This window comes from Balaenoptera musculus, chromosome 6 (assembly GCF_009873245.2).
Source record: "Balaenoptera musculus isolate JJ_BM4_2016_0621 chromosome 6, mBalMus1.pri.v3, whole genome shotgun sequence".
NCBI lineage: Eukaryota > Metazoa > Chordata > Mammalia > Artiodactyla > Balaenopteridae > Balaenoptera > Balaenoptera musculus.
In genome coordinates this window covers 82,175,040-82,202,357 of record NC_045790.1, presented here as the reverse complement: position 1 = coordinate 82,202,357, position 27,318 = coordinate 82,175,040, and the positions used below count along the sequence as shown (strand labels likewise).

General features: G+C 42.2%; 2 protein-coding genes across 9 annotated transcripts in view; one reads left to right on the top strand and one right to left on the bottom strand.

Annotated features, from left to right (window-relative positions):
- The first annotated feature begins 66 nt into the window (after positions 1 to 66).
- On the top strand, positions 67 to 25,765 carry TSTD2 (thiosulfate sulfurtransferase like domain containing 2). 5 transcript variants are annotated; one of them, XM_036854380.1, is made up of 10 exons: positions 67 to 252; positions 3,383 to 3,595; positions 7,843 to 8,156; positions 10,507 to 10,627; positions 15,560 to 15,685; positions 16,532 to 16,637; positions 19,818 to 19,936; positions 20,428 to 20,586; positions 21,158 to 21,296; positions 23,011 to 25,765. In XM_036854380.1, the coding sequence occupies exons 2-10, from the start codon at positions 3,431 to 3,433 to the stop codon at positions 23,346 to 23,348; spliced, it is 1,587 nt and encodes a 528-aa protein (XP_036710275.1). In that variant the 5' UTR covers positions 67 to 252; positions 3,383 to 3,430; the 3' UTR covers positions 23,349 to 25,765. The 5 variants fall into 5 exon arrangements, with proteins under 5 accessions (XP_036710275.1, XP_036710276.1, XP_036710273.1 ...); XM_036854381.1 differs by having other exon boundaries at positions 88 to 121; XM_036854378.1 differs by having other exon boundaries at positions 104 to 252; positions 15,560 to 15,781; positions 23,011 to 24,122.
- Positions 1,125 to 27,318, bottom strand: part of TMOD1 (tropomodulin 1) — a 102,996-nt gene continuing 76,802 nt past the window's right edge. Inside the window, exons 10-11 of one of the 4 annotated variants that reach the window (XM_036854384.1) lie at positions 15,040 to 15,146; positions 7,705 to 7,752 (exon numbers count right to left, since the gene is read on the bottom strand). In XM_036854384.1, coding sequence (XP_036710279.1) covers positions 7,720 to 7,752; positions 15,040 to 15,146 — 140 coding nt within the window. In that variant the 3' untranslated portion in view covers positions 7,705 to 7,719. Of the gene's footprint in view, positions 1,519 to 7,704; positions 7,753 to 14,931; positions 15,147 to 24,593; positions 26,217 to 27,318 lie in introns of those variants that run through there. The other 3 variants (XM_036854389.1, XM_036854383.1, XM_036854387.1) reach the window with 3 other exon arrangements.

Here is a 27,318-nt window from a genome sequence, read left to right as displayed (position 1 = left end):
AGTAGGCCAATGGTCTAGGAAGGACGCTCTAGTCCCCGCCTCCACTTCAGACCCTCCCACTGGGCCTCTCGGAGGTTTTCCCGGCGGCCCTTTCGCTAACGGCCTAGACTTCCGCAGTGAGGTGAGGTGCCCGGCGTTCCTTCCTACGTAAACACAGGCTGGGGCTGGAGGTGCGAGGGCAGTGAGCGGTGACAGTTGCTAGGCGGAGACCTTTCCGTGAAGAAAGATTTGAGAAAGGATCTGGACAGGCGGGTACGTGCTCATCTTTCTCCCACTTCCGGGCCTTTGCCGGCTTGGGAAAGCTGGGCGGAGAGATTGGGCCAGGCCCGGCGCGCGGGGTGGGGCCCGGGTGGGAGGCGGCGCCGCTCTCGCCGGCCCGGGGACAGAAAGACCCTCCCTAGTGTGAGCTTGCTACTCCGGGGCTACCCTCTGGCCGTCATCTGACCTCTCGCGCCTCCGAGTTGTTTAGGAAGGAACGGGTGATTGCTTTAGTAATATTTTCAGTAGTTATTGGATACCTCCATACGTGTATGTGAATATCTCCCGCCCTGACATCTCCGATGAGCGCCACAGCTGCTTATCTAACTGCCTTGTCCATGGCCATCTGAAATTTCACACGTCTGAAATGGAACTTATGTTTCACTCTCCTGGCCTTATTCCTCCTTCCGTCTTACCCATTTCAGTAAATGGCACCATCCATTCTATTGCTTAATCCAAAAATGTAGGTAGGAGTCATTCTTGGGTCCTTTTCCTTCACTTCCTACGGAACAATCTATCGGTAGACCCTGCCGACTCTACTTTCCGGACTTATCCAGAAGCAGATCACGTTATTCCTTTGTTTACAGCTTTGTGGCAAAAAAACCTCCATAACCTCTCCTACAGGGTTCTACTCTCTCATCACTGTATTCCAACCCCTCTGACTTCCTTTGTGTACCTCCAGTAAGTCAAGCTCGTTCCCACTTGAGGAATTTATACTCATTATTTCCTTTGTCTTAATATCTCTGCTCCTAAGTCTGCATGGATAGCTCCTTGTTATTTAGGTCTCAGCTCAAACATCAGGCCCTTGGTGAAGGCTTCCCTGGCCACCAATCACTCTTTATTTAATTTGACAAATATGTTATATTTATTGTGTGCCAGGCAGTGTTCTAGATGCTGAGGATGCAGAGGTGAACAAAGGAAAACCCCTGCTTTCTCAGTGCTGATGACCCATTCAGGAACCAGCAAACAGTGCAATCAGAGGCAGTGAGCAAAAGTGGGAGAAGATAATATTAGGGAGGTGGTGGAAGGGGCTTTGTAAGGACCTTGGACTTTATCCTAGTACATTCAGAAGCCTTTGGAGGGCGATCTGACTTATTTTTTAATAGTTACCTCTGTGGCTTCTACAGGAGCAGGGCAGTTAGGCAACTGCAGTAATTCAGTCCAGAAATGATGGCTTGAATGAGGTTGGTAGTGAAGATGGTACAGTGTGGTCTGATGTCATTGTATTTCAAAAGCAGAGTTGATAGGCTTTTCAATAGTCTGAAAGAGTAAGGAGATGAGAATCCCAAAGTTTTTTTGTCTGAGTAACAGGGAGAATGGAATTGTTGTTTACTGAGGTAAGGAAGACTGAGGAAGAGCAAGTTAAGAGTTTGGTTTTAACAGTTGCATTTGAACAGCCTCCTAGCCTTCCAGCTGAAGCTATCCAGTAGACATTGGTTATGTGAATTTGGAGTTCAGGGGAGAGGCCTGGCCTGGAGATACAAATTCGGAGTCATTTAGCGTATAGTGTTCTAAACATAAAATTTCCTTTATGATTGTTTCCCTTTTTAATTTTTTCATGGAAGCTTCACACATTTACAGAAGTAGAGGAATTTATATAATGAACCCCCATGGACTTTATCAACCAGCTTCAGCAATTACCAACTAATGTCCCATCTACTTTTACCTATATTATCTCCCCTTGCCCAATTATTCTGAAGTAAATATAGTTTATAAGACCCTGGGACTAGATGAAGATCACCTCAAAGGTGAGTGTAGATAGAGTGATTGAACATTTAGAGGTTGGGATGATAAGGAGGATCCGCAACAAAGAAAACTGAGAAGCAGTAGCTCTTATCACTGATATTTTCATGTCTTTTTGTTTAGGTAGTGTCTCTTCTCTTACTATAACATAAGCTCCAAGTTAACAAGGACCTTAACAGTTTCATTAAGACCTGCATCCGCATCACTATTTTATCTGTCAGGCACATAGCAAAGTCCCCACAAATAAAAATTAAGAATATATAAATAAGTTAAAGTGAGAACTGAAAGAGGGTTTAGAGTGAGGGGAGGTCATTTTGGGGTGGTGTGAAAGGCATGTGTGGAGACCCTGAGGCAAGAGAGAGCAGGGCTCGTTTGCGGAACTAGGGGAAGTCCAGCATGGCCAGAATAGGATACGTGAGGGAGAGTGTTGTCTTAGATGAGCCTAGAGTGGTAGGGGAACTATGTATGTGTCAAAGGCTACATAGTCCTTTCCAGTCCTCACTATAGTCCTGCAAGGTAGATACTGTCATCTCCATTTTACACATTTGGGAATTAGAACTCAGAAAAGTTAAATATCCTGCCCAGGTTCACACACTTGCACCCAGCTGTACCACAATCCGAAGCCCACGCTTTCCCCAGTTTTTCATGTTCTTCACATTTGTCACTTGTAACATTTGCTTTACAAAAAAAAACAACATGTTGGTTGTACTGTGTCCATTTTGACAAGATTTGGCCACAGTAGCAGTTTGTATATTTCTTCTGGCTCATTAAAATGAGGCTCTTTTGGTAGTTATTTCTTCTAAGGAAGGGAATTTGCCCAGCTCAAAAATTAGGGGACAAAAAAGAACAAAACATTTATAATTGAAGGTACTAACAGGCAGCTTGCTTGATTTTGGTTGCACCTGGTGCTTTTTTGGTATCTTTTTCCCTAAATGTTTGCATGGCTTGCCCTCTAATTCAGGTTTCTGCTGAAATGCTACTGCCTCAGAAACACTTTACCTACCCTCTGAGTTTTAAAGAACCCCTTGGTGACTCTGTCTCCTTACTTTGCTTAGTTGTCATCATAGCCCTTTTTACCATCTATTTTTTAAAAACAATTTATTCATTTGTTTACCTTCTCTCTCTCCCCACTGGAAAGTGAGGTCTAAGAAGGCACAGACTTTTTCTGTTTCATTCACTGCTATATCTCCAGGGCCTCGAACAGTGCTGGGCATAGAATTGGTGCTAAATAAATATTTCTTGGATGAACAAGTAAATGAATGGATGGATAGCTTGAGCTACTTGGGCCCATGCTCATTTGCATGATTGATTAGCTTCAAGTTTACTTCAAGTAGTAATCAAAGACTTGGACGTTGTTGTTTTTCCCTTGCTTACTTCCTAGGAGATAGTTAACTGAAAGGAGTCTGCCTCACTGCTGGAACCAAACCAGATGCCTTCTTCCACTTCACCAGACCAAGGAGATGACCTGGAGGCCTGTGTTTTAAGGTTTTCAGACCTGGATTTGAAAGACACAAGTCTTATCAATCCCAGTAGCAGTATCAAAGCAGAGTTAGATGTCAGTACAAAGAAGAAATACTCATTTGCAAAGAAAAAGGTAAAATTGCTGCTGATGTTTCAGGATCATGTAGGTATAGTTAATGTAGATATACCTAGAAGTAGCTCATCAAGGTTTTCCTCCAGGGAGTGGAGGGCTAGTGAGACGCTAGACTGATGCCATGTTCAAGGTAAGGTCTAGTCAGAGCCATTAGCCAGTAATCTTAGTTCAGTGCCAAGCAAAGGAGAATCATAGGCAAGGTGTGGCTCTGGAACACTTATTTATGGTGGAGTACTTGAGGACAGATCCGAGACAGATGGGCTGGATTCCTTTTCCCACCTAGGGTTATGGGAAGAATCCCAGGAACCCAGGAAACCTAGTCATAAGGAGAACAGACGGGCATTAGGGCAACTGCTGTCTAAGACTCCTGATCCGGTCCAGCTGGCAGGGCTCCGTTGGTTGGGAGAAGGAGCAGAGCAGCCCAGAATGCTGCAGGCTTACTGAAGATTGGGTTACAGGGGTGGTATGGATGCTATTCTTCTATGCCATTTATTCTTTTTTTAGGGATCATTGACTAAACCCTCTACCTGCTGAAGCTCAAAGGAAAATGACGTGACTGAGGAAGTGCAATTGAGACTTAGTTTTCTTACCTCCAATCTGTTGTCCCTCTTCTGCAAAATCACCTTATATTGGCTCCATGTCAATGAAGAATAGATGTCTCTGCTTATAACTTCCTATCTACCACCCTTCTGCCCTCATCTCACACAGATTTCCTTGAAAATGAAACCCAAAGGGTACAGAAAGTTTTTTTTAAGTTACTTTGCAATAATTTCAAACTTATAGAAAGGTTGCCAGAATTGTACAGAGGACCCCCATCTCCCCTCTGCCCAGCAGCTCCATTCATGTTTCATCAGTTGCCTCAAATGGCTTTTACAGATCCACTCTAAGGTCACATGTTACCTTTAGTTGTTATGTCTCATAAGTGTTCAATCTGGACCACTTTCTCATTTTTTTCCCTGAAATCATGACTGTCACATTTTTGAAGATTACAGATGAGTTATGGTGTAGAACGTCTCATGATTTTCACTCATGTTTCCTTGTGATTAGATTCAAGTTATGGCTTTGTTAATAAGCCTGCCGCACAAGAGATGCTGTGTTCATCTGGCTGCGTTCTGTCATGCAGTCAGTGCCAATTTGTCCCATTACTGGCAATGTTAATTTTGGGTACTTGATTAAGGAAATGCCTGTCGGATTTCTTTGCTATAAAATTATTTTTTCCCTTTTAATTATTCAGTATTTGGGGGGAAATACTTTGAGACTATGTAAATAGCCTGTTCCTCAACCAAATTTCATCTACTAGTTTTAGATCCATTGATGTTTCTTTGCTGAATTATTACTGTGATGGTTTCTAAATGGTGATTTTCTAATTGCTTCATTCCTTCTAGATTTCTTACTTGGCATTCTTCTGTAAGGAAGAGCTTTCTTTCCTCCCAGTTTATTTGTATCAGTGTGTATTCAAGAATTCTGTTTTATTCAGTGGGCTATAATCCATTACTATAATTATTTATTTTGATGTTCAGATTATCTCAGATTTGGCTGAGAGCCCCTTCAAGCTAGTATCTATGTCTTTTTGACTTGCCCTCATCATTCTTTGAGCATTTCCTTACTTTCTAATTCAACAAGATGTTTCAGGGTCATCTAGTATTTTCCCTGTCTCATCCCTGGAGTCAGACATTTCTTCAAGGAGACCTGGTTCTTTCTAGTGGAGAATTGTCAAAAATCAAAACCTGGGGGCTAGGTGAGCGCATTGCTTCTAAGGTGTTGCTTCTCCCAGGACCTCTGGTGGACGGAGCTAGGAATATATATAGATGAAGACACATACATCCATATGTATCATACACATACTTTTATACTTACTTTTATATCAATGTAAATCAAATGAGTTCGTACCATTACTTTCAGTTCCATTCCAACATCACAAGGTTTATTCTCTCTCCAGTTTTTTTTTGGCTGCGCTGTGCAGCTTGCAGGATCTTAGTTCCCTAACCAGGGACTGAACCCATGCCCTCGGCAGTGAAAGCGTGGAGTCCTAACCACTGGACCGCCAGGGAACTCCCTCTCTCTCCTTTTCATATTGGTGGAGAACCTAGCTCCATTTAGTCGCAATATATTGACTTACTTGCTTATTCCCTGTATGCAGTCTTCCCACTCTGCCAAGCTGCCTCCTCCACCAGGGCCTGCCTTCCCCACACAGGCCTCACCCACCTCTGAGCTGCCTTCCTAGCTCTGGCCTGCATCTCTCTCTCTCTTTTTTTCTTTAGAGAAGTTATTTGTCTCTGTTTTTTAAAAAATTTATTTATTTTATTTTTGGCTGCGTTGGGTCTTCGTTGCTGTGCACGCGCTTTCCCTAGTTTCAGCGAGCAGGGGCTACTCTTCGTTGCGGTGCGCGGGCTTCTCACTGTGGCGGCTTCTCTTGTTGCGGAGCACAGGCTCTAGGCACGTGGGCTTCAGTAGTTGTGGCACGGGGGGTTCATTAGTTGTGTCTCGCGGGCTCTAGAGCCCAGGCTCAGTATTTGTGGCGCACGGGCTTAGTTGCTCTGCGGCATGTGGGATCATCCCGGACCAGGGCTTGAACCCGTGTCCCCTGCATTGGCAGGCGGATTCTTAACCGCTGCGCCACCAGGGAAGCCCTGGCCTGCATCTCTCTTGAACAGACCCCACACGGGCCCTAGCTGCTGCTGGATCCTCAATGCTTTGTTCACGAGGCCCTAAAAGACCAGCAGCAGGCCACATTTACACTGGGCCTCCCATCTTGCTCAGGCCTGCCTGCTGGCATTTTGACGAAGGAGGAAAGAAGGAAAAAATTCCGATTTTATATAGTATTTCTTTAAGGACCATGACTTTTTGAGGCCTCGATGATAATGAGGCCTTGGATGCATACACCTTAGTTCTAAGTATAATACAAAGAAACACTTAAGTTGACATACACACCATCTCTCTTTCTCTTTTTTGCCTATACAGAAGGATTAACTGTAGGAGAGGCTAAAAAATGCCCTCCAGTGTAATTGCAGACGACCCCATCCTGCTTCAGTCTGGGACAGTCCAGATATGGTTGTGTACAGACTGAGGAAGGTCCAAAAGTGATGCTCCGTATTTATAATTGTTATTCTTCAGAGTGCCCAATTTTGGGTGCTGTACTATAGTCTTCAGATGCATTAAGAGAATTGTTTAAAATATATATAGATACATACATATATGTAAAAATACCTTTCTTTCCATTTTTTTCAGCCTTGAAAAAAGGCTGATAATCATAGATATCATTTAACTTCCATTTATACATCAAAAAACACCATAACCAAAGTTGAAAAATGAATGACAAGCTGGGAAACAAATTTGAATAACTATGATCAACAAAAGGTCACTAAAAACACTTACAAATCAGTAAGAAGATAAGATAAATGCCACAGTAGAAAAATAGGCAACAGATATTAACAGGTAAGCTAGAAAAGAACATCGAATCAATATGAAAAAATATTCAACCTTAAATCAAAGATACGCAAGTAAAAACAGGATATTTCTTTTGCCTTTTATTTGGGTCAATATTAAAAATATTGACAAAAATTAAATACTGATAAAAATGCTGTGGATAAAATGAACCCCCATGCATTGCTGGTGAGTGTATAAATTGGTATGATTTTCCAGGTAGTCACTATTTCTCACAGTTTAAAATTTTATGCTTCTTCACCTCCAAAACTTTCTTCTTAATAGTTATTCTAAGTAGATGGTTAAAGACGTATAGAAAGATGTGTGCATGGCATGTTTGTTCACCATTGCTTATAACTGCAAATATTGGAAACAAAAAAAGCTCGCTCATTTAGAATTGGTTAAAAGAGTTATGGTGCATCCATAATTTTCTCTTCTGTTTAAATTTTTTTTAACAATTAGCCTAAATCCTCTTTATACAAATCAAAACATTTTGGTAGTCTTTCCAGTCTTTTTCAATGTACTTTTTAATGTAGTTAAGATTACATTGTATAAGCAAATTTTATCCAGTTTTTTTCATTTAATATTATATTTTCCCATGTAATTTAAAACTGGCTGCTTAATATTCCATAGTAAGTATATTCCATAATTTCCTTGACCATTTCCTTTTTGGAGGAAGTTCAGTCTCTCAGGAAGTTCTTCTATAGAACAGTAGGACGTAAAACTAGAAATCCCTGTGGAAAGATAAGGGATTTCACGAGACTTTCATTCTAGCCTGAAACCTAAGGTTATTTAACAGTGATGTATTTGAAATTTAATTGCAGGCATTTGCCCTTTTTGTCAAAACTAAAGAACTTCCAGCACCTCCTTCTGGGTATAAAGAAAAATGGTGGAAATGCTGTCAGCAACTATTCACAGACCAGACCAGCATCCACAGACATGTGGCAACACAACATGCTGATGAGATTTACCATGAGACTGCTTCTGTTTTAAAGCAGCTGACTGTGACATCGAGCACCTCAAAGACTCTTAAGTCTGCAGACAAAAGAAATCCTTTCAAAGAAGACCTTACCCATAACCATGAAGTGTCTGCTTGGCTCCCTGATATAAGCTGCTTTAGCCCTGATGAGCTGATAAGGTAAGAATTTCATTCTGTACCTTTCGTTTAATTTAAAAAATGTTTTTCCAGTCACAGTGAGATACCACCCATCCACTAAAATGGCAAATCCGTAAGGCACAGAATTTCTCTACTGCCTAAACTAGGCCGATAAACATGTTCTATGTATAATAGAAGACCATAGCCTATGCGGTAGCATATACCCGCACAGCTGACAGTGTTCTCCGGGTTTCTTGGAAGCCATCCTACATCTTATCTTCTCTAGGCAGAGGTAAAGAACAGAAAATTGTATTTTTTTCAAAGAGAAATCAGAAGGCCCAGAAATGTTAATGATTCCTGTACCCTGAATAATGTCAGAACTTAAAAAGGGGTTTTTGTTGCCAAATGTGGTTTTCTGAGCTGGATATGTTTTAGAAAGTATGTTAAGTTTTATTTTATTTTATTATTATTTTTTTAAATTTATCTTTGGCTGTGTTGGGTCTTTGTTGCTGCGCACGGGCTTTCTCTCTAGTTGCGGTGAGCGGGGGCTACTCTTCGTTGCAGTGCACGGGCTTCTCACTGCACTGGCTTCTCTTGTTGCGGAGCATGGGCTCTAGGTATATGGGCTTCAGTAGTTGCAGCATGCGGGCTCAGTAGTTGCGGTGCGCAGGCTGTAGGGCGCAGGCTCAGTAGTTGTGGCGCTTCTGGGATTAGTTGCTCCGCGGCATGTGGGATCTTCCCGGACCAGGGCTTGAGCCCGTGTCCCCTTCATTGGCAGGTGGATTCTTAACCACTGTGCCACCAGGGAAGTCCCTATGTTAAGTTTTAGAACTGAGGCATAGGATTAGAAGTTTAAATCCGCCTTTGAAAACCTCACCAAATCATAATATTACATAATTCTAGAGGACAGATTTCTGATTTTAAGCAATTCCTAAACTATTTGGTGAATAGAAAATGCCCAAATTTGATACATTTTTGTCACCTGTGTTATGCCAGTTCCCTTTGTTTATCAGAAAGAGGAAGAGAAAGTTAGAAACAGAATTGAACTTGGAGTCAGACTTGAGCTAGTCACTAAAATTCTTTGTACCTTTATGTTCTCGCCTCTAAAACTGGAATAATAACGCCTGCTCTGCCTACCTCACAGAATTGCTATATGAATTATATCAAATGATGATGGTAAGAGCACTTGTGAACTATAAAGTGCTATACAAATGTGGTCTCTTCATTTCTGTATGGCCCTGCTTTTTAGTTAGAAAGACAAAGAAAAGGATACATGAAACATTTAGCAGACGGTACAAGACAGGCTATATAATTATCACTTACAGTTGTATGGCTCAGACAGTAATTCACTACAGGAATTTAGAGAAAGGAAAATAGATAGGCTCTGAAATAGATAAGCAGGTTTCGGAGACTAGGCCCTGAAATATGAAGAGGGCACTGATGAGACAGTCACAGATACCAGAGCTGGATGGGACCTTAATTATCATCTGTTATATCATTCTCTAAAATATGTCTGTACAACACTAGCTCTGGAGGATGCTATCAGGTGTTGAAAAGAGATGCTAAAGACAATTAAGTTTGGGAAGCATTAGGTTAAAATGTTCTTTTTTGCAGGACTGCCCAGAGCCTTCAATAGATGAGGGGCTTTCACTGTGACTCTCAAAGGGGAGATATTATCTGCAGGATTTCTCAGACATGTGATTTCATAGAACAGCTTCAGAGCACACTTTGAGAAATGCAGTTTATTTCAGTCCTCCAGTTTTACAGATGAGGAAATCAAGGCTCAGGGATGATAAGACACCCGCCCAGGTCCCATAACTAGTTAGTTTAAGTCAGCACAGTGCAGTAGAAAGAGTATGGGTTCTAGTGTCAGAAGACTGGTGTTCCAGTCCTGACTGTCACTTTGTAGCTGTCTCACCTGGGATGAATTGGGCTCAGTTTATTCGGCTATAAAATGGGGATGCTAATAACCTGTCTCATGGGTAACAGGATTACATGAAAAAATGGAAGTGAAACCTTTCTGTACAGAGAGAGATTCAAAACAGATACTGCCTTGTGTTAGAGTATAAGCCAGAATGGATTCAAATTTCCAGCTGTCTTGTGAAAAGGGGTTATTAATACCTATCTCATGGATATGATGATTAAACAAGGAAATCAAAGTAAGCTCACTTTTTATAAAGGAAGGAGTTCAGTGCAGGTATTGTCTTCTTTAGAGCAAATACAGACAGGAGTTGCTTCTCATTTCAGGAGGAGAATGATAGTTAGGAGCAAAGGCAGGCATGAGTTGCTCCATTAGGCCTTTCTTCTGATTCTGCCTGGGTATACTTATGAATTGTGTCTTCCTTATGCCAGTGACTGAAATGCTTTTTCCCCTGTGGTTTTCTTTTTACAGTGGCCAGGGCAATGGTGAAGGGGAGGTGCTACTTTATTACTGCTACTGTGACCTGGAGGATCCTGATTGGATCTGTGCCTGGCAGACAGCTCTGTGTCAGCACCTGCACCTCACAGGCAAGGTAACACCTTCTCCCACACCCTATCCTTCACTGGACTCATCTTGCCTCCAACTTAGTTTGCAGAGGCTGTGCTTGAAGGATTCACCAGTTGGGTTCTTAGAAATTAGCAAATTCCTGCTAGGCATTTAAGTGGAATACTAAACAGCTATTAACATGATGTTTTCTGTTGGTGGGAATGTAAGTTGGTACAGCCACTATGGAAAACAGTATGGAGGTTCCTCAGAAAGTTAAAAATAGAGCTACCATAGGATCCTGCAGTCCTACTCCTGGGCATATATCCAGACAAAACTCTAATCCAAAAAGATACATGCACCCTGATGTTCATAGCAGCACTGTTCACAATAGCCAAGACATGGAAACAACCTAAATGTCCATCAGCAGATGAATGGATAAAGAAAATGTGGTACATATATACAAAGGAATACTACTCAGTCATAAAAAAGAACGAAATAATGCCACTTGGAGCAATGTGGATGCAACTAGAGATTATCATACTAAGTGAAGTAAGTCAGAAAGACAAATACCGTATTTCATTTATATGTGGAATCTAAATATGACACAGCTGAACCTACCTACAAAACAGAAACAGACTCACAGACATAGAGAACAGACGTGGTTGCCAACGGGGAGGGGATTGGGGGAGGCATGGAGTGGGAGTTTGGGGTTAGCAGATGTAAGCTATTATATATGGAATGGATAAACAGTAACGTTCTGTATAACACAGAGAACTATAATCAGTATCCTATGATAAACCATAATGGAAAAAAATATTTAAAAAATGGATGTATATATATGTATAACTGAATCACTTTGCTGTACAGCAGAAATTAACACAACATTGTAAATCAACTATACTTCAATTTTTAAAAAAATGGTGTTTTATAAGACTACATAAAGGCATAGACCAGGGATCAGCAAACTTTTTCTTAAAGAGCCATATGGTAAATATTTTAGGCTTTGCACAAAAGCTGCTCAAACTTGGTGTCGCAATATGAAAACAACCGTAAACAATATGTAAAAGAACAGATATGGCCATATTCCAGTAAAACCTATGTAAAAGCAGGCATAATTAGCTGACCCCTTGCATGGGGAAATGTTCTTAATATATTAACTGGAAAAACATTTTATAGAACTGTACATATAGGTGTGATATCAAGTTGCTTCCTAATTTTCTTAGAACATGTCAGTCTTTTGCCATTTTGTGGTTTTGACATTTGCTGTTTCCTTTCCCTCTTGAATGTTTTTTCCCCTAGATCTTCACATGGCTTGTTCCTCACTTCAGATCTCCCCTCAAACGTTATCTCCTGAGAATTCTAATCTGTCTCTCTCCAAATCTCATCACTTTCTATTCCCTTCTGCTCAAAGAATTTCAAAAAGTTTACTACTATTGGAGAGTACAATCTTTGTTTAATTTGTTATAATCTATCTCCCTTGTAGAATATAAGCTTCATGAGTACAGAACTTTGTTAATCAATTGATATATTGTCAGTGCTAGAACAGGGCTTAGCACATAGCAGACAGTAAATATTTGGAGAATGTTGAGTAAAAGGATGAATGTATGTTTGTAACAAAACCACAAGCGTGTGTGTAAAAAGATGGAGAGTGGTAAATATCAAAATGTTAGTTGTGATTATCTCTACGTGATAGGACTATGGATTTTTTTTTCAAATCCTCGATGATTACATATATATATATATATATATACACACACACACATATGTGTATATATGTATTTTAAAATTTTAAATCAAAAGGAAGTGAACTAGATTCCCTCTGAGATCATCTCTGGTTATGACGCTGTACTGTCTTAGGCCTAATGTTTCCCACACATGTCCTAGGTTTTAATTCCCTAAGGCAATTATTTGATCAGTCAGTGATATTTTTCACACCCATGTTGTTTTATAGATAGCGACTGAAAGCTTCTTTTACCTCATTCAGTTCATCACCAATTCCTGCCATTTCTGCCTCTAAAATAGCCTTTGATTCCGTTCACTCTGTCTTCCACCACCTTAAACCAAGCCCCACCCTCTCTTACCTAGTTCATTTCAGCAGCTTCCAGACTACTCTCCATTCTTCCATCCTTGCCCACACTTAATCATTTTCCACACAGCAGCCAAAATGATCTTAAAAGGTAAATGAAATCATCTCCCTCCCTCCCTCCTCACAGTCTTTCAGTAGCTATCCAGTGCATTTAGAGTAAAACCCAAATCCTTAACGTGCCCTTAGTTTCCTGCATTATTTGGCCCCTTCCACCTTTTCCACTTATCTGATACCATTCTTTACTCCTTACACTCCAGCAAAATAGCCTTTCAGTTTCTTGGAGCCCACAAAGTTTTTTTGGTGCCTTTGGGCCTTTTTATAAGAAAATTCTCTTCAAGGAACTCTCCCACACCCACTCGGGTTCTCCTATCTAATTTTTAATCAATCTTCAGCTCTCAATTTTAATGACACTTCCTCAAAGACATCTTTCCTGACCTTTAATCTAAATTCAGTTTTCCACATACACTCTTTCATTGCATCTTGCAGTGATTTTTCATAGCACTTGTCAGTCTGTGACTTTTGTCTGAATATCTGTGACCTACCTTAAGTCTGTAAGCTCCCAAAGGGCAAAAACTATTTATTTTTTAACCACTATGACCCAATTCCTAGCACAATTGCTGGCGCATTGTAAAAAAAAAATTTAGTAAACATTTGTGGCGTATATACGTTTATCACCATCTCTATTTAGAGAACACCTTGAAAGATGGATATTCTCTCACAGTAAACCTGAGCCTACAAAATAGGAAATCAATCTGTTTCCTTGGTTTGGGGCCGATTTTTATTCTTGGCCCAGCCCAAGGGGACCTAGCAGTGAGGGTCTCTACCCACAAGGTGGCAGCACCTGCCTGGATCTTAGGTCTAAATTTTAAGGCTTCAGCCAAGTTTTCAAGTTTTGTGTTGGTAGGAGATTTGGCAGAATGTTGGCATTTGTAGGGAAAGAGGAGAACTTGAAAATTCTAGAATTATGGAAAGAAGCTTCTGATCCCTTTGCTATACATTTCTTACTGCCTCAAGAAATTTGGGGGATGTATTAGAGGCTTTAGAAAGGAAAAATTACAAGATTTGGACCCAATAAGATATGGCTTTGAATCCCAGGTCTACCACCTACCAACTCTGTGCCCTTGGGCAAGTTACTTGATTTCCTTAAGCTTCTGTTTCCTTTTCTGTCAAATGGGAATTTTGATATCTACTTTCCAGGAGTATAATGTAAAGTTCCTGTCTCATACTAGGTACTCAATAAATGCTAACTATTGCTCTTCATCTCTGAGGTATAAGGCCTTCCTCACCTAGCAGCTACTTTGAAGGTTTCAGTTGAAGAATCCTTCAACAGAAGTTGGAAGTCTAGTGCATCAGTTTAGAGGTTGCTCTGCCTCAGCTATTTAGGGAGTGCCTGTGCTTGTCTTTTATTTGGGTTCTGAGATTAAAATAGCATAGGAAAGGGTCTTCTGACCTACTCAGAAGACAGGTACACAGAAGTATGTACCTCTTCATCATATTTGCCCCCGTCAGAGACAGTTTTAGGCTAGATTTCCTGACCCTTACGCTGGTTCAGCTCTATTTTTCTATGTTGTCCCTTAAAAAATTATGAGTCGGTAATAGGTGCAGTAGTCTGTACAGCAGAGATGGCATATGCTTCCTACTTTCCTCTCCCAGCCCAGAACAGGCTTCAATAGACTGCACTCCTCTTTCTCAAGGAGACTGGATGTGACTCAGAATGCTCATCATGGAACTCTGGAGAGCCACTACTAGTGAGTTGGCCCTGGCTTGTGAAATGAATCCCATTTATATCCATGCCCTAAAGAATTGAATCAAGTGAGGTAACAAACGAAGTATCTTCTCTAGGCCCTAATAAAAGGGGAGCTTTTAAAATTTTTCAAATTCTAATGCATTGGTAGGTATCATTGCTATATAAATAACAATATATAACAAAGTGGTAACAATATAGGACCTTGACTTAAATTACATCTCTTTCCAGAGAATACCATGATATACAGTGTTGCACTTTCTTACTTTTCTCTAGAAAGCTAGCTCTGTCTAGAGATGATCCATCTTTAAACTTATCCAGAGGATTTTGTGGTACCAGAACAAGTAACTTTGCAGGCCCCCCAGAGGATTGCCTCTGAAGGCAGAGGCCTTAACCCAGGCTTTAATGTTCCCTAACCAGTGAAGCATTTCAAAGAGAACAGAGGGTTTGAGAAGCCAAAAAGCCTCAGATTTGGATACACATTCATTTGCTCAGCAAATACATATTAAATGCCTACTGTGTGGCAAGTACTACTCTAGGCACTGATTATGCAACAAAGAACAAAAGAGACACAAGCTCCTCCTGGAATTTGTATTCCAACGGGTGGGTTTGCAGTGGTGGGCTTTACCTCCAACACTGTGCAGAGATGTGCTCTCGTGCATTCCCAGCCCTCAGATGTGTTCTGTGCATTAGGACTTGAGGACAGCAGTTTTTTCATTGTTGATTCTTTTTCATCTGTTTTATCAAGATGAAGAAATTGAGGTTCAGAGAAGAGAATTAATTTTCTCAGGGTCACTTAGCAAGTAAGTGGCAAAGCTGAATCCTGATCCTACATCTGTTGACCTGAATTTAAGTTTTGGCCATTGGACAGCTGGAGCTCCATAGCAAATGGGGCTTTCCAGTTGTTCTATCCATTTCATTCTCTTGTTCAGCACACGTTAACTGCGTACCTCGTCTGAACTATGGGCAGTGTGCCATTTTAGAAAACTACAAGCATCTTGTGTGTGGTAACACTTCGGTGTCCACAGCAATGTTTATGCTTTTCCTGTTAAACTCATTGACACACATGAACCTGTTCTGCCCTGCAAAGATTTGAACCGAGCTAAGAACAGCCTGCATTCCCTTTCTCTCACCGTCTTGTGTCTCAGGTTCGAATTGCTACAGAAGGAATCAATGGGACAGTGGGTGGAAGCAAATTGGCCACCAGACTCTATGTAGAAGTCATGCTTTCCTGCCCATTGTTTAAGGATTATCTGTGTAAGGACGATTTTAAGGTAAGAAAAATTGAAAATAAAATGGATCGAGAGCCATTTGCTTCTGCTTCAGTGCCTCTTCCCACTCCAGGCTATGAAGAGGATCACTGCAGAGAAGTAAGCAGTGCTGGACAGAACACCCTTTTCTTGCTAGGTCCCGAGGCAGTGCAGGAGAAGGAGCATGCTCATTCCAGTTCGTCCACCACGTCGCCACGTGATCATGGGCCTTGGTCTCCTTTTTTATAGAATAAGGACGTTACAGCTTATACATTCTATAAACTCTCAAGCTTAGCCGTGTTTGTTCATTTGAGAGACCACCTGGCTGTATCAGAGGATCACTACGTGTTTAGTAAACCTGGTGGGATCAGATCAGCACTTCACACCACACAGGGAATAAAGCTATTGCTCTCCCAAGAGAGCTGCTTTGTTGGAGTGACTTTATGCTTTAGCATCATGGGTGATAGAGGTGGTGGGAAATACCTTGCTGGTGTTAGTGCTGGTGATGATGATAAGGAAAGAAAAGGTCGTAGCTCCTGAACAAAAGCTGGGATGTAATCTTACATGTTGAAATTGCTCAGTGGTGTTTCAGTTTTATAGTTAAATGCTTATTGCTATAGAAACACCTTTTCAATTTGACATTTCTGCACATGGTAGATACACAATAAATAAGTGCCAAATATAAGAATTAAATCTGTTGTGTAATAATAGGGTAGCTGAAGTATTAAGAAACCTCAAATTAGGAACAACTGTTTCAGTGGGAAAAGGGAGTTAGAGCGTAGAATGTTCCAGATAATTTAACTGAATAAATATCTTATACCTGGAGATGGGAGAGAAAGACTGTATTCTGTTTTGTTTCTCATTGGCTAGACCAGCAAAGGAGGAGCTTGCTGTTTTCCAGAATTGCGTGTTGGTGTGTTTGAAGAGATTGTGCCCATGGGGATCAGTCCCAGTAAGATCTCCTATAAGAAGCCTGGTATGCTTGCTTTAAGAAGAAACATTTTCCTTTTCTTCATAGGGACAAATCTTAATATAGAGACAAATGTGAAAGCTAGACATTCTGATCAGCGAGAGTTGTGATGAGTTCTCTCTTCAGAATATCTGTGGGGTGGCTAACACTTGGGTCATTCAGTGCTTAAACTGGTTCTTCTCTTTGGTGCTCTGGTGATTGGAGACTCACTGCTTAGAATGACTTGGCTTAGTTATTCTTCTTGGTGATGGTTTGGCAAGAAGTTGTTTTCTTTCCAAAGATAACAATTAGGAAAGGGTGTAATTATTACTTGTAAATAGTTCATCAACTGAATAAAACACAGACTTTTTGCTACAGGAAGCAAGTGGCTTTCAACACCAAAGCAGTTTGTTTGCAAGTGCTCTAGAATGTTCTCTTTGCCCCTCCCTCACGGGTACCGTAGATGGTTGAAAGACATTTGTTTGGCTGGGTTTTTGGGTTTTGTTTTACTTTTTACTATGAAAAATTTCAAACATTAAAAAAAATAGAGAAAACAGTACAGTGAACTCCTGTGTACCTCTCCCCAGCTTCAACAGTTATAAACTCATGGCCAACTTTGATCTATCCCCACCCCCTTCTCCCATCCTGGATCATTTAGAAGAGAATCCCGATGTCATGTCATTTCATTCATAACTATTTTAGTAGACATCTCTAAAAGATAAAGGTTTTTTAAAAAATAAATAATTGTAAAACCATCATCACATCTAAAACATTTTAACAGCAATTTCTTAATGTTATCAAATATCCAGCCAGTGGTTAAAATTCCTAGTTAGCTCATACTTTTTTAAGTTTGTTTCTGTCAGGATTCAAGTAAGGTCCACTCATTGTGATTGATCACTATGTCTCCTAAAGTCCCTTTTAACCTAGAGAGTCACTTCCATCTTTTATTTTCCCCTGCAGTTTATTTTTTGAAGGAATTAGATCATTTTGCTTATAGCATTTCCCACAATCAGTATAATGCTGATTGCATCTCTGTGGGATGTTCTTCTGTCCTCTGTATTTCCTATGAACTGTAGTTAGATTTATAATAGTGCTGTCTAATAGAAATATAATGTGAGCTACAGGGGAATTTTACATTTTCTAGTAGCCACATTTTAAAAAGTAAAAGGAAACAAGTGAAATTAATTTCAATAATATACTTTATTTAATGCAATGTAGCCAAAATATTATTTCAACTTGTATCCAGTGTAAAAAATTATTAATGAGATATTTTACTCTTTTATTTGGTATACTAAGTCCTTGAAATCCTGCATCTGTGTCACCCTTATTACAGCACATCTCAAGCCACATTTCAAGTGCCCATTAGCCACATGTGGCTAGTGGCTACCATATTATTTATTTATTTATTTATTTTTAAATTTTATTTTATTTGGCCATGCTGTGCAGCATGTGGGGTCTTAGTTCCCCGACCAGGGATCAAACCCTTGTCCCCCGCATAGGGAGCGCAGAGTCTTAGCCACTGGACCGCCAGGGAAGTCCCTGTGGCTACCATATGAGATAGCTCATGTCTAGAGACTTGATCAGGTTCAGGTTTGATTTCCTTTTTTCTTTCTTTCCTTTTTTTTCCCCCAAGTCTACTTCATAGGTAGTATTGTCTCCTTTCATCAGGAAACAGAAAGCTCTGGCTGGGTCTATGTTCATTTTTTAACATGTAAATATTTAAAAAGAAGGCTAAGAGTTAAACCAGAGGGAAATGAGAGTAAGATACAAGCATCCGGGAAAAGAGACTCATGTATGAGGAGAAAAGGGCCAAAAAGGGCCGTGTCTGCTTAGTGTCCCTCCCTTGGCAGAAGGCAGGATGGCCACAAACAGCTCTTTGTTGGCGCTATAGGACCTTGCTCTGGAGCTTAGGGGAGAGTGGGCTCCAGGCAGTGCTTTGCTGCTTTCATTTGAGCCAAGTTGTTTGGAGGCACTTCTTTTAAGCACTTCATGTGAGTCACTCTCTGGTCAGGCCTCCACAGGGCCAGGAGAGTAGCCACAGTAATAGCAGCAGCAGGAACAGGCTGGGTTCCCTGCAGCTCCGTGTAAGGAGAAGTCTTAGCAGATTTCCGTGCTTCTCATCACAGTTTTGAACCTCCCTTTCCACCCCACTGTTTTGGTGACTGTGTAATTATGTGACAGTAACTTATATAAAATCTGGCCTTGTTACATTCTCCCTGCAGTCCTAGGTTGGGCAGGTAGGAATCCAGATTCCTTGGCCGTGCTCTGGGTCTCCAGCCCGATCTGGGTACCCAGCAGTTTCAGGGGGTTGTTGGGATTACCCCTGAGTGGAGCTGTCAGGCTCTATCATGAGTGGTGACTCAAGGACCAGAGCGCCCCCCCATGAGGTATGGTGGCCAAATTCACCAGAAGTTCCTCACAAACTACTGAGATGTCTGGACCCTAAAGATACAGGAGTATTTCTATCCTAGAGAGTAGAGAAGGCAGAGGGCCCCACCGGACAGGTTCTTTCCTTTTAGTCTCCTTGTATGTTACTTATCTTCTTCATCTCCTTTCTCTCCTCCTTCTTCTAGCGTTCCATCCTTTTCTCTCTCTTGCCTTCTTTCTCATATTTCATTCCTGCTGTCAGCCCCCCCTGCCCTTTTCTCTTTTACTCATGCACACAAACTTAGACACATTCTTCTTACTCTTTTGTATTTTTAAAAAACTTATTCCAACTTTGTTCCATAACCATATGCTCACACCTGCCTGTGCCAGGGTTCTTAGCCTTGGACTTGACGTTGGTATAGAACAGTTTATAAAGCCTGTAGTCAAGCATATACATGCCCAGCCTCCTCCATATACCATGACAATAGAACACTAGCCATAACATGGACCCGAAAACCCACATGGCAGTTTATATCCCTTCTGTCTGGCTTTTATTATTGGGTTAGGCCAAGTATGAGGATGCAGAATTCTCTAATTATTTCTAAACTGCCAGGTCTCCACAGTGCTCATCTTAAGAGGAGGGAGAGTGAGAGAATACATGGAATTACTAAATTCTTTCATTATGATCATCAGATAGTGTCATTTTCAGATGTAACTGTAATTATGAGAGGAAAGGTTTAGGTGGGGAGAAACAAAGCAAATGGAAGTCATCGGGCTGGGCCAGTTGTAACTGGGTTTTGTTTTTGTTTTGTTTTAACTGATTTTTTTGTTTGGTTTTAGGAATCCATTTATCCCCAGGTGAATTTCATAAAGAAGTAGAAAAGTTTCTGTCTCAGGCAAATCAAGAAGAAAGTGATACTATCCTACTGGACTGCAGAAACTTCTATGAAAGCAAAATAGTAAGTAAGAACCAGAACTGAGTTCCCACAGCATAGCATGTTTCTGAAGGGGACGCCGTGCGCCCATCTGTGGCTGAGTCAGTGGCTCTCCTCCCACTACTAGCAGCATCAGAGAAAACCCAAGACTTCAAACTCAGAATCTGGTGAGAAAGTCTAAGAAAATATGGATTAAAGACATCTTGGCACATAATGGACTTTCTGGCTCCCATATGCCTACCCCTGACATGTGTCAAGGATCTTGTCAAGTTTGCTTTGGGCAGCCTCTCCAGTTCCCCTGAGGTCTCTGGATGGGTGACCCACAGCCCACCAGCCTTGTTTCTAAGTTCCAGATTTTGAAGTTTGAAAGGCTAGCGTGTGGGATGAAAACAGCAGGGAGCAAGTGCTTCCTTGCCAAGGCAGGGGTGGGGAGTGGTGTTTGATGCAGAAAGCAGCTTTGTTCTTACCAGGTATGTTTTTCTGATCATTTTCTTTCTGCTGCTCCTATATTGTAGGGACGGTTCCAGGGCTGCTTAGCCCCAGACATCAGGAAATTCAGTTACTTCCCTAGCTATGTTGATGAAAATCTAGAACTTTTCAAAGAGAAGAGGGTGCTGATGTATTGCACTGGGGGCATCCGTTGTGAGCGGGGTTCAGCCTACCTCAAAGCCAAGGTGAGTCACCACCCTTAGGGCACTGCAGGCATGGAGGTGAAGAAGGCTGCACCCACAGCGTGTGTGGAACTTTCCAATCCCCACCTTCACTCCCTCTCCCACGCCCAGCCAGCCAGGGATTTATTCTCCCCAGCACAGAGTTTCTAAGTATAAAATCTGAAGTTCTTAAATCTCAAGATGTGAAAAGCACTCAACAATCTTAGCGACTCATCAAGTACAAAAGGGAAAGATTATCTCCCTTTTCCTAATCCTTTTGCTTGATCCTGAGAAGAGCAAATTCAGTAACATTACATGTCCTAACAGGTGTCTTCCTATATTTAGGGAGCAGCAAAAATAGTTGGGCTTCCCAGGATCTAGAGAGTGAAGGCCCTGACTGCTGTCCTCACCCATCACCCTAGTAGGCAAGATCTGCCAGTTGGTTCGTTGCCCCCTTTGTCAGCAGTTCTTCAGTGTCCCGCAGGGGGAGCCAGGAGCCCCATTTCGGCATTCCTACCACATGCTGCTCCTCTGTGGAGCTTCCTACTGGTCTCTGCTAGTCTCCTCAAATTTCCTCTTGTGTTTCCACACATAGGGAGTGTGCAAGGAAGTGTTCCAGCTCAAGGGTGGCATCCACAAGTACCTGGAGGAGTTTCCTGCTGGTTTTTACAAAGGGAAGTTGTTTGTTTTTGATGAGCGTTATGCCTTATCCTTCAACAGTGACATAGTGTCAGGTAGGTCAGCACAGACTCAGAACCTAAATTCATGATCAGACATACCCTCTGTATTAACCTTCTGGAAGACAGACCAGTACTGATTACTTGAAGAATAAAGCAAGGGAAAAGGAGTACATAGTACCACCATTTCCTAACAGAGTTGGAGATGCAACAGTGGAGCAGACAGAATTTGGAATGGAAAATAATTTTATCTTTAATTTTATAACCCCTCACTAAATATAGTACTTCCTTCAATTACGAATGTAAGCAGCAAATCAGTAGTATTAGATGTACCTGTGACTTTGTTATCACTAGAAATCACAGTATTTTCATATATCACAGCTGCTGTGAATATTTCAAAATAGCATTTATGTTCATCATTGCTTCAAAATGGAAATGGTTATTAGGCCCATCACTAAGTCTTGTTATAGAATGTGTTAATAAGTATTTTACTGTATCCCAGACTTTAAAGAATATTTCGTTATTTTGTATTCTATATAATTGGTTTCCTTTGTGATCCTATGTATTTTATTTTATGCATTGTAAAAACATTTTTCTAAGACAGAATAGTGTTCACTAGACTGTCAAGTAAATTCATGGCACAAGTAAAAGAACCCGTAGTTAGATGGTCTGTGGACACATGTGGTATGCACTTTCGAGTGGTGGGTGGGGCATTCCAAGGCGGGAGCTGAGCCTAGGGCCAAGGCAGGAGGCAGGGGTGGCTACAGGAAGCCTGTGGTGTGACTGTAGTTTGGAGTCCACACTAACATATGGTACCAGATGAGGGCAGTCAGTAAAAGAAGGATGGAAATAATCCTTAAGAAAAATGGATCCTCCCCCTGGATGCCACCATTTTGAACGGGAAAGATCACAGGCAGACAACCCTAGTGGCTGTCAGAATTTTCTAGAACTCCTGTGATCAGGGGCTGAGATTGAATTAACACTCAGATAATGAATAAGGTGGGAGTCTGATTTCCTCTCCCCTTTCTTCTTGATCTTTGTATTCGTTTTAATGGTCTTATATTTGTGTCTTATTGGAAGCAACTTCAGATCTCTTATGGAGCTAGATGGAGCAGAAAGGGGAGAGAGAGGGCCCAAAGGTAGCTTAGATAAGCTAGGTAAAGAGACTTGAAGAATGATGTTATCAATGGTGATAGGAGGTCAGCAGGGAAAAGGGGCCGAGAAAGTAGATAATGTGAGTTTTAGGAGTTGTGTGGCCAAGTGTCCCCTGGCAAAAGCAGGAGAACTTCAGGCCTGGGGAAGAGGAATGTGGACTGCAGAAGCCAAATGTCAATGTGGGATTATCTGTATTCAGGCGTGTTGTCAAAGGGAATGATCTAAAGGAAAAAGACCATTCAACAAAGGGTGGTTGGCCAGCTTTGGACTAGTTAATGAAAGAGAGAAACGTTACTGCCTGTTTTCTAAATGAGAAAAAGAAAAATGGGTCAGTGAATGCTGGAATCAGAAGACAATTCCCAGAAGCAACCTCCCCCCAAAAAGGTGGGGGTGGGGGAACCTTGTCTGTTAGAAGACAGGAGACTTACACTATTTAGAAACCTTCCTCAGACCCAAAAGGATACATTAGATGCTGATGAGCTAAGGGTTATATTTAGGAACTGGAGAATTGTGTCTACGTGTGCATGTGGTACGTATGTGTGTGTATGTACACGTGTGTGTGTGTACACATGTGTGCTCATGTGTCTTTATAACAAGGCTTTTCTTTCTTCCCCAGAATGTTCATACTGTGGGGCCCCATGGGACCAGTATAAACTGTGCTCCACTCCCCAGTGCCGCCAGCTTGTCTTGACCTGCCCTGCCTGCCAAGGACAAGGATTCACAGCCTGTTGTGTTACGTGTCAAGACAAAGGGAGCAGGCAGGCTGCAAGCCCAGCCCAGAGCAGCTTTAAAGAGGAATGCGAGTGTACAGCCCGACGGCTACGCGCACCCAGGGAGCTCTTACAGCAGGGGCGACTCCCTGCGAGCCCGGAGCTCAGGCCAGGTGATGATGAGGATGGGCCATACTTACATGAGCGGCCCCATCTGCCTTTCCCCAAGCCTTCACAGAGCTAGGTTTGGGGCGACCATGTATTGGAGAATATTAGGGCTGTTCCAGCAGAGAAACAGGGAACTTTAGTGCTGCCAGAGCCCCCATGGCCAACTGGTCACCATGTTGGCCACCTGTCCTTCACAAGAGGAGGGAAAATGGAGTTGGGTGCTGACCTCTTACCGGAGACATTCTGACTCAGAAGATGCTAGAGCACAGAAAAAGGTGAGCTGTGTAGGATCCCAAAGCTGCTGAGGGAGAGAGCCTTGAGCCTGGTGACCAGGTCATGCCCTTTCTGTGCCATGCAGCAGGGCTGGGAGTAGTCATTTTTCTTATCAGCAAACCTGTCTGTTCTGATGGTAGAATGTGAAAGCTGTGGCCCTGGAAGTGGACTCCTTGGGACCAGGCCCCTTAGGTCAATCTGCCATCCACCCCTACCCTTCTCTCTTCTCTGCTAGCCTCAGAGCACTAGACCAGGATCTGAAAACTATGGCATTTGGCCCACCTCCTTCTGTAAATAAAGTTTTATTGGAATAGCCGCACCCATTCATTTACATATGACCTATAGCAGAATTAAGTATTTACAAGAGAGACATTATGGCCTGCAAAAGCTGCAGTATTTCCAGGCGTACCTTGGAGATGCTGCGGATTCGATTCCAAACCACCGCAATGAAGTGAGTCACACGAATTTTTTGGTTTCTTAGTGCATATAAAACCTATGCTTACATTATACTGTAGTCTATTAAGTGTGCAATAGCATTATGTCTAAAAAAACAATGTGCATAACCTAATTAAAAAATTCTATTGCTAAAAAATGCTAACTATCATCTGACAATGCAGGGTTGCCACAAACCTTCATTTTGTAAAAACCGAAATATCTGCGAAGCACAATAAAACAAGGTGTGCCTGTACTATCTGGCCCTTTACAGAAAAAAACTTGCCACCCCTAGTCTAGACCAACAGCTCCTCTGATGGAGGAGATGGTCTTAAAGATGTGGTCCACCTTCATGTTTCATTGGTTTGGTTTCTGTGAGAGGTTTCCTCTGCTTTCCCCAATACCCACACTCTTAGCTCTGAAGTATTCTCTTTGAGAGATTCACATTAGCTCGATGACACTGACCCTTGGGCAGTAGTTTTTAGGTGAACACCTCAGAATACAAGACATGCTGTGTAAGGTTATTCAGCACTGCTGTGGTGGTTTCCCAGCCTGTAGCCAACATGTCAGGCGCATGTCCCTGGCCCACAAGTCCCAAGAAACACATGCACAGCCATTCTTAGACCAACAGATTTAATATTATATTGCAGTTTCCAGTGATGCAGAATACAGCTGCAATTGTGTTTCAAGGAGAAGCCGAGTGGGGCTGGCCGTTCCTGCAGCACGGAGCCACTCCTGGGCCCATCTGCAGCCTCAGTAGACACTCCTCCATAGTGGTGAGGCCCTGGCTCCACCTCTGGTTACCCTGTACTGTCCCATCATTACAGTTCCGTGTGCAAGACTTTTCCTTTTTCGCCAAAAGCCTCTCTGCTCAGTGCTCTGCAGCTTAGTCTGTGCTCGTCAGCTCTTTGGCTTGTCCTTTATCATAAGATTTGCTGAATCACTCACGAAAACTCCCCAAGCAACAGAAATACTAGTTTAACTGGCACCGTGGTATATTAAAAGGCACAAGGGCAGTGTGGCTTAACATTTTTGCTGGATCCTCAGAGATGCACGTGATGTTAAGGGATCCGGCAGAAATGCCAAAATTACATTTTCAGAATAATCATCTTGGGTGGTTTGGCCAGGTTTCCTATTTCTTAAATATCTAGATTTTCTTCACCACTGACCTTTGGAGGCTTAATTTACAGGCATGAGATCAGCGGTGACTTGTCTAAGAAGTGATGCGATAGGTAGTTGAAGTCTGTAAGCATAAGCCATGATGGACTAGAAATTTGTCTCTCTAGTGATGTGCCTCACATAAGGCATTGGCCCACTGTGCAACAGAGAAAGGTGTTTTCAAGTATTTGGCCATAGGTTTTCACATCCATCGTAAGGTTGGCATTCAATAAGGAAAAAATTCTTTCTGACTCCAGTATTAAATTGTAAATAAATCCCAGATGTTCATAAAGAACACCCAGGGAAATGTTTGTTGCCTGGAATTGGTTTAAAAAAAAAAAAAAAGGACGGTTTTTAAAATTTGAGACTTCACCATTGGCTTTTTCTATCATTTCCTCGTAACCAGCTTAAGGAATCTCATGTTCTTTGATTCCTGGCAGAGCTCTGTGGCTTCAGTCTTTTTGTCTTTCTTGGGGGGAAAAAAATTGTGTTCTTGATCCAGAAATCAATTTAGCAACTTTAATCTTGAGGTTCTTAAAATTTAAAAGAGGATTAATAAAGAATGATGACATGTTCTGTTTGCTAAAGAGCTAAGATCAAATTTGTAATAAAATATTTTATAATGCTTTTAAACCACGTGGAAGAGGGTGCTGTTTGTTCATGTTACACATTTTAAATATACCTGAAACACCACCCAGCAAGATCACCGAAACTGGGCTCCTGGGGTTAAGTCACTGCTGCTCTAACATTGTCTTCAGTAAGGTCTGCCAGTTCAGGGGCTTTTTAGTTTTTAAATAATAACCGGACTGAACTTCTGTGACTAAAGAAAAACTTCACATTCACCATAGTTTATAAAATTTTCAACTACAACCACTAGCGAACCTAACACCTTAGTGCGTAAAGAACTGAACCACAACAGGGTTTGTGCCGGCATTCTGCCTTCCGGTTTCCACTGCAGAGCACAGCCTATCAGTAGAACACGTCCAGTTCAAAGGCGTGGTCGGCACCCGCACACACTAGACGCCACTCCGGCACTTGGGAATGATGGGCCCGGTCAAGTCGGCCAGCCTCCTCTTCCTCACTGGAAAGGAATGGAGATGAGACGTGAGCCAGCTGTCCCTGTGCACCCGAACCACCACCGTGGCTCTGAGAGCGCCGGGAAGCTTCTTGACAACTTTGCTCAGCAAACTCTGATGTCTGGTGTTTTTAAAGGACAGCTTGTGAGCCTTCACTGAGAGGAGGGTCTGTAGTGGTGTAGATTCGTTCATAAAGTACTTCTAAATCGCTGGCCATACAGGTATAAAACCCACTTTATCCAACTTGGCTGTTGTCCTTTGTGTACAGAGGCCCCGTGGCTGCAGATCCTCACTCCGGTCAGATAAGATTTAAGTTCAGTCAATCTTAATGAGATCTTAACCTGCTGGAAACATTTCCCCCAACTCTTCCTCAAAGCTCTTGGTCTGCCTGTGTAAACAACAGTGCCTGCCCTGAAGATTACCCTGTATTATCTGTGTCCCCTTATGGTCAACCTTGACATTTTCCCAGGGGCAAGACAATATAAGCCCAAACACTGTTCGCATGACAAAGTAGTTAAATGTAAAGCATTAGCCAGGGGGTTGCAGGCTGGGGTCATTAGCTGACAGGATGTCGGGGATGATTGGAGGGGTGGGTAGGGTTCCCTTTGTTACAGCAAAGGGAGAGGGTTCGAAACAAATTATAGTGTCTGCAGACGAAAACCAAGCAGCAAGCTAGATCAGCCACAAGAGAAAGGTCGGTCAAAGACTGTAGAGCCAGTAGGTGGCAGTCAAGGGGGCTGCCGGTGTGGCAGAGACAGGAAGCTATTGCGAGAGGAAAAAAGTCTGTCTATACTTAGATGTCTTCCAGTTCCTGAGCTGAGCAGGCAGACCTCAGATGGATGCTTACGGGCTGCAACAAGAACCGAACTGAGGCTAGGAGCTGGTGTGGAGGGGCGCAGGGGCACACAGGCTGCCCAGTCTGGGGCCTAGAGTTTAGCCTTTGCCTGAGCTCCTCCCCTCCCCTCCACCCCCCTCGAAAGAACAATGAATGCAAATCAGTGGGCAGTCTCCTGGAGAGAAGACAGTGTGTCTGGCCAGATTTCTGGAGACCATCAGAATGTCCAACAGCTTGGGGGAAGATGGGGGGGAACAAAAACCAAAGCCCAA